Source organism: Coregonus lavaretus (assembly GCF_964263955.1).
Source record: "Coregonus lavaretus genome assembly, chromosome: 33".
Taxonomy (NCBI): Eukaryota; Metazoa; Chordata; class Actinopteri; order Salmoniformes; family Salmonidae; genus Coregonus; species Coregonus lavaretus.
Window position 1 is genome coordinate 34,746,704 of NC_140020.1, and position 13,807 is coordinate 34,760,510.

General features: G+C 44.8%; 1 protein-coding gene across 1 annotated transcript in view; it reads right to left on the reverse strand.

Moving 5' to 3' along the window:
- The window catches only part of LOC311108614 (SAM and SH3 domain-containing protein 1-like), a gene marked incomplete at its 5' end in the record, with an annotated part of 269,415 nt that overhangs the window by 73,676 nt on the left and 181,932 nt on the right, over positions 1-13,807 (reverse strand). Inside the window, one exon of the mRNA XM_084151280.1 lies at positions 12,801-12,929. Coding sequence (XP_084007406.1) covers positions 12,801-12,929 — 129 coding nt within the window. The remainder of the gene's footprint in view (positions 1-12,800; positions 12,930-13,807) is intronic.

A 13,807-nucleotide genomic window follows, 5' to 3' on the forward strand; every position in this document is an offset into this window, starting at 1 on the left:
TATGCCAAGGACATTGAGACCGTTTGTGAAGGTCCAGTCTAGACACATAACACCAGCCAAGGGGAGAGTGGAGCAACGGTAGCTGGCAAGAACGCTGCCCTGAAAACACTCAATACTGACTGTAGAATGTTTGCTATGTGCTTCTGTTTCAATACTGGGGGAAATCTGGGGAAAATCTACCTTCAACCAGTTCTGTTGTACCTTTTTTAACGCCATGAAATGTTCTAATATAAATGTAATAAATATAGCTATAGTCCTTTCTACAGCTGGGTTCTGCTGAGTGTGTGAATAAACAGCCTTCTGACTAGACTTGGGCAGTATCCAGATCCTTTTTCTCCCTAATTGGTAGTTACATCACTGCAACTCTCGTCCTCCGAACCACGACAATGCCTACCCGCACTGCTTCTTGACACACTGCTCGCTTAACCCAGAGCCAGCTGCACCAATGTGTCGGAGGAAACACCGTACAACTGGCGACCGAAGTCAGTGTGCATGCGCCCGGCCCGCCACAAGGAGTCACTAGAGCACAATGGGACAAGGACATCCTGGCCAGTCAAACCGTCCCCTAACCCGCTGGGCCAATTGTGTGCCGCCTCATGGGTCTCCCGGTTGTGGCCGGCTGCGACACAGCCTGGGATCAAACCTGGGTCTTTGGTGACACCTCAAGCACTGCGATGTAGTGCCTTAGACCACTGCGCAACTCGGGAGACCTTGCATCCAGATTTCCATATCGTCATACGGTCTGTCCTTCTCTCATCACGGGCTTTACGGTATTACCTGCATAGCACACAAGGGGCTGTAAAAACGCAAGAAAAGCCCATATGGCCTCTATTACCAGAATGCTAACATAATTAGCACAAACTAATATCGAAATCATATAGACACTGTTAGCTAAATGCTAACGAGCGAAAACTAACAAACTAATTGCAAAGACAGGCAAATCCAGCTCATAAAGTTATACAAGCATAGCTAGGAGCTACCAAATGTCATTTTTGATGAGTTTGGACATTTACAAGCGAAAGTAAACGAGATAAATTGTGCAAATGAACAAAGTTGTGATTCATGCTTTTCTGGAGAAAGAGCAGCAAGCATACACGGAGCAGAGAGGAAAATAACAGAGGAGAAAAACAACGCTAGTAGGAAGCACAGAGAAAAAATGGCAACTATACAGATAAGTCATCCAGAGCTATTTTACTTCTGGCAGAAAGCCATTATAAGATATCTGAGGGCAAACATTTAGTAGAGAATTGCATACAAGTGTAACTCCTCACCTCATGTGCGCTGCACAACAGAGACTCGCCGATAGATATGGACTCACCAGCTCCATCTTTAGCCCGTTGTGTTATTTACAAACAAACACGTGACTGGCTCAACTATTCTGGGGAACTATGTAAGCTTCATAATGAAGAAATGAAGAACGCAATCTGCTTTATCTCCTAACGTATTGCACAAGTTGACTGCAGGTATTAACTTAAAAAGTCGCTACAAATATTCAAATTAATTGAACTACTTTTTTCAAATAGTTTTGATGGTACTGACGGTATTGAAAAACCATCCCGTGGCTTTTTTCCAAATAAATCGGTATACGGTATATATGGTACACCGCCCAAGCCTAGTTCTGACACCATATCTCTTATGTTCTCTCTGTTCCTCACCCTCTCTTTCCTTTCCTCTTTCTTGCCAAGTTGTGCAGGGGGACAGACAGCTGCAGGCCCCCCAGGGCCCCGTCCTGTCCCATCCCAGGATGGAACCTTCCCAACCTTCCAAATACGTGTAGAGAGGTGGCCCAGTTTACTCATCTTCTCACACACTTGTAAACACACACATGCAGACACAAAACACACACACACACATACACCAGGTTTTTCGCTAGGAAAGTTTAACGGACGTTTGAGAAATTTACCGGACCCATATGCATTGGGTGCGTGGCCTTATTAGAGTGTCCATCCACGGTGCTCAGAATGACAGAAATAACATTGAGATTATGGAAAAAACAGAACATGCAAGTCGAGGATGCAACGATTTGTGCGGTTTGAAGATGTTAGAATAACTGTCCACGTTTACTTTTTCCAGCCAAAAAGACCAGTAACGAACAGCAACATCACTAGCCTATGTCAATCTACTATCCCCCATAGTAGAAAAGTTTACCTATTCTATTGGTAAGCTAGTCGAGAAAGAAATAGCTATTCCAAACAGACTCTGGGACAGTTGGGGGACGATAGATCCCAAATTCATACAACCAGTAGGCTACATAAAAAAATAAAAAATAAACTTTAAAAAGCAATGAGTCTGATGCAACAGATCAGAACAGTAAAATGTTTATTAAATATTATTTATTCACATTATAAGCGCAGTAATGCGCACAAGGCAGTAGACTATGCGCAAATGTTCGTTCCATAATGCAATTAACGGGAAAACACCATTGTCAAAAGGTTTCATGTGACAGACATTAAAACATATATGTTAGAAATGTTGAAAGTGGGGAGATGCAACAACTATCATGGATTGCTAATATGACTAGGATAATGCCTTTGGCTGCTAGACAATAAAATGAAGTTGATATAAATTAATTGCCTCCATGGATATGGTCTGATTTTGGCTATGCTACTTTGAAGCAAGGTAAGACATGCCTCATAATATAGTGCATTAGGAAAGTATTCAGTCCCCTTGACTTTTTCCACAATTTGTTAAGTTACAGCCTTATTCTAAAACGGATGAAATTGTTTTTTCCCTCATCAATCTACACACAATACCCCATAATGCCAAAGTAAATACAGGTTTTTAGACATTTTTGTACATTTATATATATATATATATATATATATATATATATTTTTTTTATATCAGATTTACATAAGGATTCAGACCCTTTACTCAGTACTTTGTTGAAGCACCTTTGGCAGCAATTAGAGCCTCAAGTCTTCTTGGGTATGATGCTACAAGCTTGGCACACCTGTATTTGGGGAGTTTCTCCCATTCTTCTCTGCATATCCTCTCAAGCTCTGTTAGGTTGAATGGGGAGCGTCGCTGCACAGCCATTTTCAGGTCTCTCCAGAGATGTTAGATCGGGTTCAAGTCCGGGTTGTGGCTGGGCCCCTCAAGGACATTAGGAGACTTGTCCCGAAGCTGTGTGCTTAGGGTCGTTGTCCTGTTGGAAGGTGAACCTTCACCCCAGTCTGAGGTCCTGCGCGCTCTGGAGCAGGTTTTCATCAAAATATCTCTCTGTACTTTGCTCTGTTCATCTTTCCCTCGATCCTGACTAGTCTCCCAGTCCTTGCCGCTGAAAAACACCCCAACAGCATGATGCTGCCACCAGCATGCTTCACCGTAGGGATGGTGCCAGGTTTCCTCCATATGTGACGCTTGGCATTCAGGCCAAAGAGTTCAATCTTGGTTTCATCAGACCAGCGAATCTTGTTTCTCATGGTCTGAGAGTCTTTAGGTGCCTTTTGGCAAACTCCAAGCGGGCTGTCATGTGCCTTTTACTGAGGTGTGGCTTCCGTCTGGCCACTCTACCATAAAGGCCTGATTGGTGGAGTCCTGCAGAGATGGTTGTCCTTCTGGAAGGTTCTTCCATCTCCACAGAGGAACTCTGGAACTCTGTCAGAGTGACCATCGGGTTCTTGGTCACCTCCCTGACCAAGGCCCTTCTCCCCCGATTGCTCAGTTTGGCTGGGTGGCCAGCTCTAGGAAGAGTATTGGTGGTTCAAAACTTCTTCCATTTAAGAATGATGGAGGCCACTGTGTTCTTGGGGACCTTCAAAGCTGCAGACATTTTTTGGTACCCTTCCCTAGATCTGTGCCTCGACACAATCCGGTCTCGGAGCTCTACGGACAATTCCTTCGACCTCATGGCTTGGTTTCTGCTCTGACATACGCTGTCAACTGTGGGACCTTTATAGACAGGTGTGCCTTTCCAAATCATATCCAATCAATTGAATTTACCACAGGTGGACTCCAATCAAGTTGTAGAAACATCTCAAGGATGATCAATGGAAACAGGATGCTCGTGCAAAAATTCTAAAAACCTGTTTTCACTTTGTCATATGGGGCATTGTGTGTTGATTGATGAGGGATAATTTAAAAAAAATCAATTTTAGAATTAGGCTGTAACGTAACAACATTTGGAAAAAGTAAAGGGGTCTGAATACTTTCCGAATGCACTGTATGTATTAAAACGTTCAGGTTTCAAACAATTTAGTATATGTTTTCAAAATGCATACTGCCTCCAGTTCATTGCAAAGTGTTGTGTGACGTGCTGATGAAGCCTGCTTTCTGTTGCTTATGCATTTGCTGTTTGAGATGCTGTAGTAGCAGCTCTCATGCTGTCTGACAGGTTTTCCGCTCAAAGGCTCTATATCGGTATACTGTACGCGTGTGATAAATAAGATACATAACAATTATACTGTACACACGCTCAATTATGCAAATTACTAAATTATGCAAATTAACCTATAGACCAATAAGCATGACCAGTCAAATGTATTTCCATCGACTGTTATTTCCATCAATTAATAGGCTAAAAAGCATTATTTCACAATGGGATTTTTTCTTATTTTCCCAGACAATTGGCCAGCGGCAATTTTATTAATCGGTTTTATTTTTTTTATTTTTTGCCAAAAGCCGGCTATTACCGACTAGCGGAAACCCTGACACACATACACACACACATGCACACACACACAGTCTTGTATAACTAACCTTGTGGGGACACACAATTCAGTCCCATCCAAAATCCTATTTTCTCTAACCCCTAACCCTAAACCTAACCCTAATCCAAACCCTAACCCTTAAACTAACCCTAGCTCCTAACCCTAAACCCAATTCTAGCCCGAACACTAATTCTAACCTTAACCCTAAACCCCCTAGAAATAGCATTTGACCTTGTGGGGACTAACAAAATGTCCCCATTTGGTCAAAAATAAATGTGTTTACTATTCTTGTGGGGACTTCTGGTCCCCACAAGTATAGTTAAACACATCAACACATAGAGAAGACTGAGGAGAGAATCTCTCAAACAACAGACACTTACTCCTTAATGATGGACGTGAGAGTGCTTAACTGGAGAGCTCTGAGAGCAGAGCAGACAGGATCTTTGGCCCACATCAATCAGCACAGCTGAGCACTCCATAACTCAACCATACCACCCTTTACTGAGACCCACCTCTCAAATTAACCAAAACCACATGGCTGCAGAGAGCCTGGGGGAGATCCTATTGGTCTATCTTCTTCTAATTAATCTCTATATCAACCTCCACCTTTCTTGTCTTTACAACTGGATAGTACTTTATGATAGAGCTAAGGAGATGAATGGTGAAAAATGTGTCAATGCGTAGGAGCCATAGGAGTAAGTGTGTAAGTATAGCGTAAGATAGTAAGGTCACTCTCTTCCCACTGAATTGAATGATCTGTTGTTGTGCTCAACCCAAAAAGTGTCCTTTTAACTTCGGTTACGGAATAAAACAAAATAAACGTACTATATTTGTGAGTGCTGGATTTGTTTGTTTCTTAATTTGTATAGCTATAATGTAGCTATAATGATATAGTCCTCTCTACAGCTGAGTGTGTGAATAAACAGCCTTCTGAGTCCATATCTCCTCTGTTCCTCCCCCTCTCTTTCCTTTCCTCTTTCTTGCCAAGTTGTGCAGGGGGGACAGACAGCTGCAGGCTCTCACATCCTTCTCTTTTTTCTCCTCATCTAGCTCTCCCTTTGAGAGATGCTCTCTACTCCTCCCTCCAACTCCAGGCCCCCCACCACCCCCGGGGCCCCATCCTAGCGCTCCCTTCGAGAGATGAATGGAGCTGCAATGGATAGCTGCCGTTTTACGGGCTCCTGACCAATTCTGCTATTAGATTTTTTTGCACTGATCTTAACTTTTTCTGTACATAATGTTTCCGCCATCGTTTCCTATGACCAAAAAGAGCTTCTGGAAAGCGATCACTAACCTCGATTTTGATGAGGATTTATATTTTAACGAGTCGGCGGTATGGACATACGGCTCACCCCGGACCAGGCCCTAATCCCTGAGACTCTGAAAAGATGGCGTAAGAGAGGCCGACGTGCCCTGACAAAACTATGTTGGCTAATTAATAATCTGCTTCTACCCTCTGTTCTATTGGCGAACGTACAATCACTGGAGAACACACTGGACGAGTTCCGTTGGAGACTATCCTATCAACGGGACCTGAAGAACTGTAATATCCTATGTTTCTCTGAGTCGTTGCTGACCAAGGACATGGATAATATACATCTAGACTGTACGGCAGTGTCGGGTAAGGGTGTGTGTCTCTTTGTTCACAACAGCTGGTGTGAGATCTCTAATATTAAGGAAGTATCGAGGTTCTGCTCGCCTGAGTTAGAATAAACTAGAGGAGAAAAAACTCTAGATCACCTTTACTCCACACACAGTAACGCATACAAAGCTCTCCCTCACCCTCCATTTAGAAAATCTGACCATAACACTATCCTCCTTATTCCTAATTACAAACAAAAACTCAAACAGGAAGTACCGGTGACGCGTTCAATATGGAAGTGGTCCGATGAAGTGGATGCTAAGCTACAGGACTGTTTGGCTAGCACAGACTGGAATATGTTCCGGGATTCATCCGAAAACTTGCGACTAGTGAGGTTTCGCCGCCCGACAACCTGCCTGCTCGAACCTATCCCCTCCTCTCTTCTCCAGACCATCACTGGAGACCTTCTCCCATTCCTCACTTCCGTTATCAACTCATCCCTGACCACTAGCTGTGTCCCCTCTGACTTCAAAATGGCCCTTGTCCCCTCCCCTCCTCAAGAAACCAACACTCGACTCATCTGACGTCAGACCTGTATCACTTCTTTCTATCCAAAACACTTGATATGCTGTCTCTGATCAACTTTCTCGTTATGTCTCTCAGAATGATCTTCTTGACCCTAACCAATCAGGCGTCAAGACGGGTCACTCAACCGAGATTGCTCTTCTCTGTGTTACGGACGCTCTCCACACTGCCAAAGCTGACTTCTCTTCTCTGTTCTCATCCTCCTAGATTTATCTGCTGCCTTCGACACTGTGAACCATCAGATCCTCCTTTCCACCCTCTCAGGGCTGGGTGTCTCTTGGATTGCATCCTACCTGGCAGGCCGCTCCTACCAGGTGACGTGGAGAGGACCTGTGTCTGCACCACGTACTATCACTAATGGTGTCCCCCAGGGCTCAGTTCTAGGCCCTCTCCTCTTCTCTCTATATACCAAATCACTCGGCTCCGTCATATCCTCACATGGTCTCTCCTATCATTGCTATGCAGATGATACTCAACTACTTTTCTCCTTCCCCCCTTCTGACACCCAGGTGGCAAAATGCATCTAAAAGCGATCAAAAGCGAGAGCTACATGTAGCGAGGTGTGCACATTTGTACATTTGTTCACATCCTTTGTAGTTAGCAACGGGGGAGTGATTGCTTCCTACAAGAGCACAAAACGTGTGCATTTCTAGACCTCTTTGAAAAGCAAGTTAGGTAAAGTGCTTGTTTTGTCTTAAATGGGCAGTGTTGTATTTTGAGACAGGCTTGAATAAACTAAGTAGCCAATAGGCAGAGGGTAGCATAATTTGTCTGATTCTCTGTAATAATGGTATGGGAATAATAATGCATTTTATTTTGTAAAGTGGTTTCTTGCATCAAACAACACAACAGCATTTGTTAAAATGTTATTGGTTGCATTTTCTCCATTGTTTTTGATGGTAGGCCACTCTGTTAGGTCTACATTATGATAATATAGCCACAATAGCCTACTTGACCACTGTTAAAACTAACTTAAAGCGGGTACAGCCTCAGTGTTGACAGTAAACACACGCCGGAAATCGCACAGAAATTTCACAACGTTCAAGTTTGTGCTCAGCAGACTTGAAATTAACTCAGTAATGAATTTTTTTTGAGGGAACATTGCTTCCACCCCTACGGGAGGGCAGCTACCGCTCAGCCCAGTCCAAGCTCTTCTATGTCCTGGCACCCCAATAGTGGAACCAGCTTCAAGCTTCCCCCTGAGTCCCTGTCCATCTTCTGGAAACATCCCCCACCCAAAAAATAAAAAAATGAACCAGCACCTGCACATGCCCCCCTCCCCTTCGAGCTCCTATATTGAGGTAAAATGTACTTTCTATGCCTATGGTATGTGGTTGTCCCACCTAGCTGTCTTAAGATGAATGCACTAACTGTAAATTGCTCTGGATAACAGCGTCTGCTAAATGTTTTAAAAAAGTGCATCGACGACATCATCCCAATGTGACTGTACGTACATATCCCAACCAAAAGCCATGGATTACAGGCAACATCGCATTGAGCTAAAGGCTAGAGCTGCCGCTTTCAAGGAGCGGGACACTAATCCGGAGGCTTATAAGAAATCCCGCTATGACCTCCGACGAGCCACCAAACAGGCAAAGCGTCAATACAGGACTAAGATCGAATCGTATCGTACTACGCTGCTCTGACTCTCATCAGATGTGGCAGGGCTTGCAAACTATCACGGATTACAAAGGGAAACACAGCCGCGAGCTGCCCACTGACACGAGCCTACCAGGCGAGCTATGCTCGCTTCGAGGCAAGCAACACTGAACCATGCATGAGAGCACCAACCGTTCCGGAAGACTGTGTGATCACGCTCTCCGTAGTCGATATGAGTAAGACCTTTAAACAGGTTAACATTCACAAAGCCACATACAGATTCCCAGGATGCATACTGAGAGCATGCGCTGACCAGCTGGCAAGTGTCTTCACTGACATTTTCAACTTCTCCCTGACCCAGTCTGTAATACCTACATGTTTCAAGCAGACCACCATAGTCCCTGTGTCAAAGAACGGCAAGGTAACCTGTCTAAATGACTAGCGACCCGTAGCGCTCACATCTGTAACCATGAAATGCTTTGAAAGGCTGGTCACGGCTCACATTAAACATCATCATCCCAGACACCCTGGACCCACTCCAATTCGCATACTGCCCCAACAGATCCACAGATGACACAATCTCTATGACACTCCACACTGCCCTCTCCCACCTCGACAAGAGGAATGCCTATGTGAGAATTCTGTTCATTGACTACAGCTCAGCGTTCAACACCATAGTGCCCACCAAGCTCATCACTAAGCTAAGGACCCTAGGGCTGCACACTTCCCTCTGCAACTTGGTCCTGGACTTCCTGACGAGCTGTGCTCAGGTGGTGAGGGTAGGCAACAATACATCTGCCACGCTGACCCTCAACACAGGGACCCCTCAGGGGTGCTTGCTTAGTCCCCTGCTGTACTCACTGTTCACCCACGGCTGCGTGGCCGCACACTACTTGAACACCATCATTACGTTTGCTGATGACATGACGGTGGTAAGCCTGATCACCGACGACGATGAGACAGCCTATAGGGAAGAGGTCAGAGACCTAGCAGTATGGTGTCAGGACAACAACCTCTCCCTCAATGTCAGCAAGACAAAAGAGGTGATTGTGGACTACAGGAAGCGGAGTGCCGAGCACGCCCCCATTCACATCAACAGGGCTGTAGTGGAGCGGGTCGAGAGCTTCAAGTTCCTAGGTCTCGACATCACTAAGGATCTATCATGGTCCACACACACCAACACAGTCGTGAAGAGGGCACGACAACCCCTCCTACCCCTCAGGAGGCTGAAAAGATTTGGCATGGGCCCTCAGATCCTGGCTGCAGACTGGCTGCATAACCGCTTGGTATGGCAACTGCTTGGCATCCGACCGCAGAGGGTATTGCGTACGGTCCAGTACATCACTGGGGCCAAGCTCCCTGCCATCTAGGACCTCTATACCAGGCTGTGCCAGAGGAAGGCCCTAGAAACTGTCAAAGACTCCAGCCACCCAAGTCATAGACTGTTCTCTCTGCTACTGCACGGCAAGCGGTACCGATTAACCAAGTCTGGAACCAACAGGACCCTGAACAGCTTCTACCCCCAAGCCATAAGACTGCTAAATAGTTACTTCAAGACTTAACCAAATAGCTACATGGACTATATGCATTGACCCTTTTTGCACAAACCTTTTCGATTGGCTACTATTCATTATCTATCCTGTTATATGTCCATATCTACAGTGAGGGAAAAAAGTATTTGATCACCTGCTGATTTTGTACGTTTGCCCACTGACAAAGAAATGATCAGTCAATCATTTTAATGGTAGGTTTATTTGAACAGTGAGAGACAGAATAACAACAACAAAATCCAGAAAAACGCATGTCAAAAATGTTATGAATTGATTTGCATTTTAATGAGGGAAATAAGTATTTGACCCCCTCTCAATCAGAAAGATTTCTGGCTCCCAGGTGTCTTTTATACAGGTAACGAGCTGAGATTAGGAGCACACTCTTAAAGGGAGTGCTACTAATCTCAGCTTGTTACCTGTATAAAAGACATCTGTCCATAGAAGCAATCAATCAATCAGATTCCAAACTCTCCACCATCGCCAAGACCAAAGAGCTCTCCAAGGATGTCAGGGACAAGATTGTAGACCTACACAAGGCTGGAATGGGCTACAAGACCATCGCCAAGCAGCTTGGTGAGAAGGTGACAACAGTTGATGCGATTATTCGCAAATGGAAGAAACATATAAAATAACTGTCAATCTCCCTCGGCCTGGGGCTCCATGCAAGATCTCACCTCGTGGAGTTGGAATGATCATGAGAACGGTGAGGAATCAGCCCAGAACTACACGGGAGGATCTTGTCAATGATCTCAAGGCAGCTGGGACCATAGTCACCAAGAAAACAATTGGTAACACACTACGCCGTGAAGGACTGAAATCCTGCAGCGCCCGCAAGGTCCCCCTGCTCAAGAAAGCACATATACAGGCCCGTCTGAAGTTTGCCAATGAACATCTGAATGATTCAGAGGAGAACTGGGTGAAAGTGTTGTGGTCAGATGAGACCAAAATCGAGCTCTTTGCCATCAACTCAACTCGCCATGTTTGGAGGAGGAGGAATGCTGCCTATGACCCCAAGAACACCATCCCCACCGTCAAACATGGAGGTGGAAACATTATGCTTTGGGGGTGTTTTTCTGCTAAGGGGACAGGACAACTTCACCGCATCAAAGGGATGATGGACGGGGCCGTGTAACGTCAAATCTTGGGTGAGAACCTCCTTCCCTCAGCCAGGGCATTGAAAATGGGTTGTGGATGGGTATTCCAGCATGACAATGACCCAAAACACACGGCCAAGGCAACAAAGGAGTGGCTCAAGAAGAAGCACATTAAGGTCCTGGAGTGTCCTAGCCAGTCTCCAGACCTTAATCCCATAGAAAATCTGTGGAGGGAGCTGAAGGTTCGAGTTGCCAAATGTCAGGCTCAAAACCTTAATGACTTGAAGAAGATCTGCAAAGAGGAGTGGGACAAAATCCCTCCTGAGATGTGTGCAAACCTGGTGGCCAACTACAAGAAACGTCTGACCTCTGTGATTGTCAACAAGGGTTTTGCCACCAAGTACTAAGTCATGTTTTGCAGAGGGGTCAAATACTTATTTCCCTCATTAAAATGCTAATCAATTTATAAAAAATTTTAATACATTTTTATGGATTCTTTTTGTTGTTATTCTGTCTCTCACTGTTCAAATAAACCTACCATTAAAATTATAGACTGATCATTTCTTTGTCAGTGGGCAAACGTACAAAATCAGCAGGGGATCAAATACTTTTTTCCCTCACTGTACCTCAATTACCTCGTACCCCTGCACATCGACTTGGTACTGGTACTCATTGTGTATTTATTTTTACTTTTATTACTCAGAGTTATAACTTTTTATTATTTCTCAATTTTCTCTCTCTCTCTCTCTGCATTGTTGGCAAGGGCCCGTAAGTAAGCATTTCACTGTTAGTCTACACCTCTTGTTTACGAAGCACTTGAAAAATTAAATTGTATTTGATTTGTTTAAGTATGCTCACTCCTTTTAGGTTCAGGATGAGTAGAATAAACTGAGGTTTAGGCTAGATGTACCCAGTTTCCTGCTATGGGTTCTGGAAATGAGACTTTAGAACTGAATTGATGCCATCTGTTTTCAAGAGTTGTAAACAGATACAAATCACTTTGAATAGTGTCATCATAGCACATTTATAAAGCTAGCATATGAAGACTAACCCCCCTCGCTCTCTCTCTCTGTGTTGTGTGTGTGTGGAGTATAGACCCCCAGGGGTGCTCCGAGCAGCACAGAGGCAGAGCGGTGTTCGCTGCCAGGACCAACTGCAATCTTCAATACCTCCGTCAGTAACTAAGCAACGCAGGAGTACCATGCCCCACTACCCTACATCCCTGTGAATGTGAACCTTCAGAACACAACCAAGCGCTTTCAGGCACACAACACACTCACTAGCTCACTCTCCAAACTAAACTCCCCTTCCTCCCCTCCCTGACTGGCTCCCAGGCTGTTTGCAGCAGACTGGATAAATCACACTGTAAAGATACCAAACTGATCCAAGAATGGGGTGTTTGAGGATATTATGAATTATAAAAGGATTATAATTATAAAATTTTCCTCAGCATTTTGGCTCTCACTTCACAGTTGTAGACTATGTAAGCCTAGCAGCATTTGTAGAGTCATAAGGAAACAGGTTGCTGCAGGTCTTTAGCTGATATTGTATTGATGTAAGCTGGTGGGTTTCCTGTTTTGATGGGACTCAGTTATACTCTACTGCAGTAGTAGAACTCAGTTCTATTGTGTTTCAGTAGGGTTCATGGCCTTGAGTTTGTGTTTGGACATGCAACAGTATGATTGGTGTTTGTGGGGACTCAGTATGTGATGTGATGAGTGTGTTTGTGGGGACGTACCATGTCGAGATCCTGGGACACACGTCTCTTGCGTAGCTCCTCCATGCGGTCGCTGACGTCACTGAAGGAGGTGTTGCAGTACTCTGAGTACTCCTGGGCCAGGTCATCAATGTTCCCCAGAGAACCATCCTACACAACACACACATTTACATTTTACATTTTAGTCATTTAGCAGACGCTCTTATCCAGAGCGACTTACAGTTAGTGAGTGCATACATTTTTCATACTGGCCCCCCGTGTGAATCGAACCCACAACCCTGGCGTTGCAAGTGTCATGCTCTACCAACTGAGCTACAGGAAAGAGAGAGAGTAACCGGTTAGTCATTCAGAAGGACAGACAGAGTAAGAAAACATCTGATTCAGAGGGAGAGAATAGAAGAAGCTGTTCGAACTAGGTAGAATGGAAGAAAGAAATGGTAGGTTGGCAAGACATTTGCTGATTCACACTTATTACTCAACCTGAGGACCCAAAATGGCACCAAAGCCTTAGTTTGGATTAATAACATTGGTTTCACTACTGTTTAAGATTCAAGCTGAGCCAATCCCTTCAGTTAGCGCCACACTCCCCCCACCACTGCTTCCACCTCCACAGTACAGTTCTCCAGGCGAGGGAAAAGGGAGATTGATCAAATAAACTAACTGACTAACAACCTCAGCTCCCCATCTGTCTCTCACTCTGGGTGAAGCACAGCTTAATAAAACCCCTGTCACATACACTTGTAATTAGGAGAATGTGAGACGCGCCAACTGGCAGGCAGGCATTCGGCTAGCACGGCCAGGCATGGCGGTGCAGTGTGGCGGGAGGTGTGCAAGGGCAAACAAATCGAATTACTCACACATCACTTCTTCCTCTCGCTGCCACTCTAGGGTAAGATTATTAGCTAACACAGTGGTGCTACTGAGGGAGGGGGAAGTCTGTTAGAGATAAGGTTAGAGGTTCCAGCACCTTTACCGGAGTCTTGTGAGTCACCCACTGTTGTGCAGCACACACCAGGTGATCTAGTTGC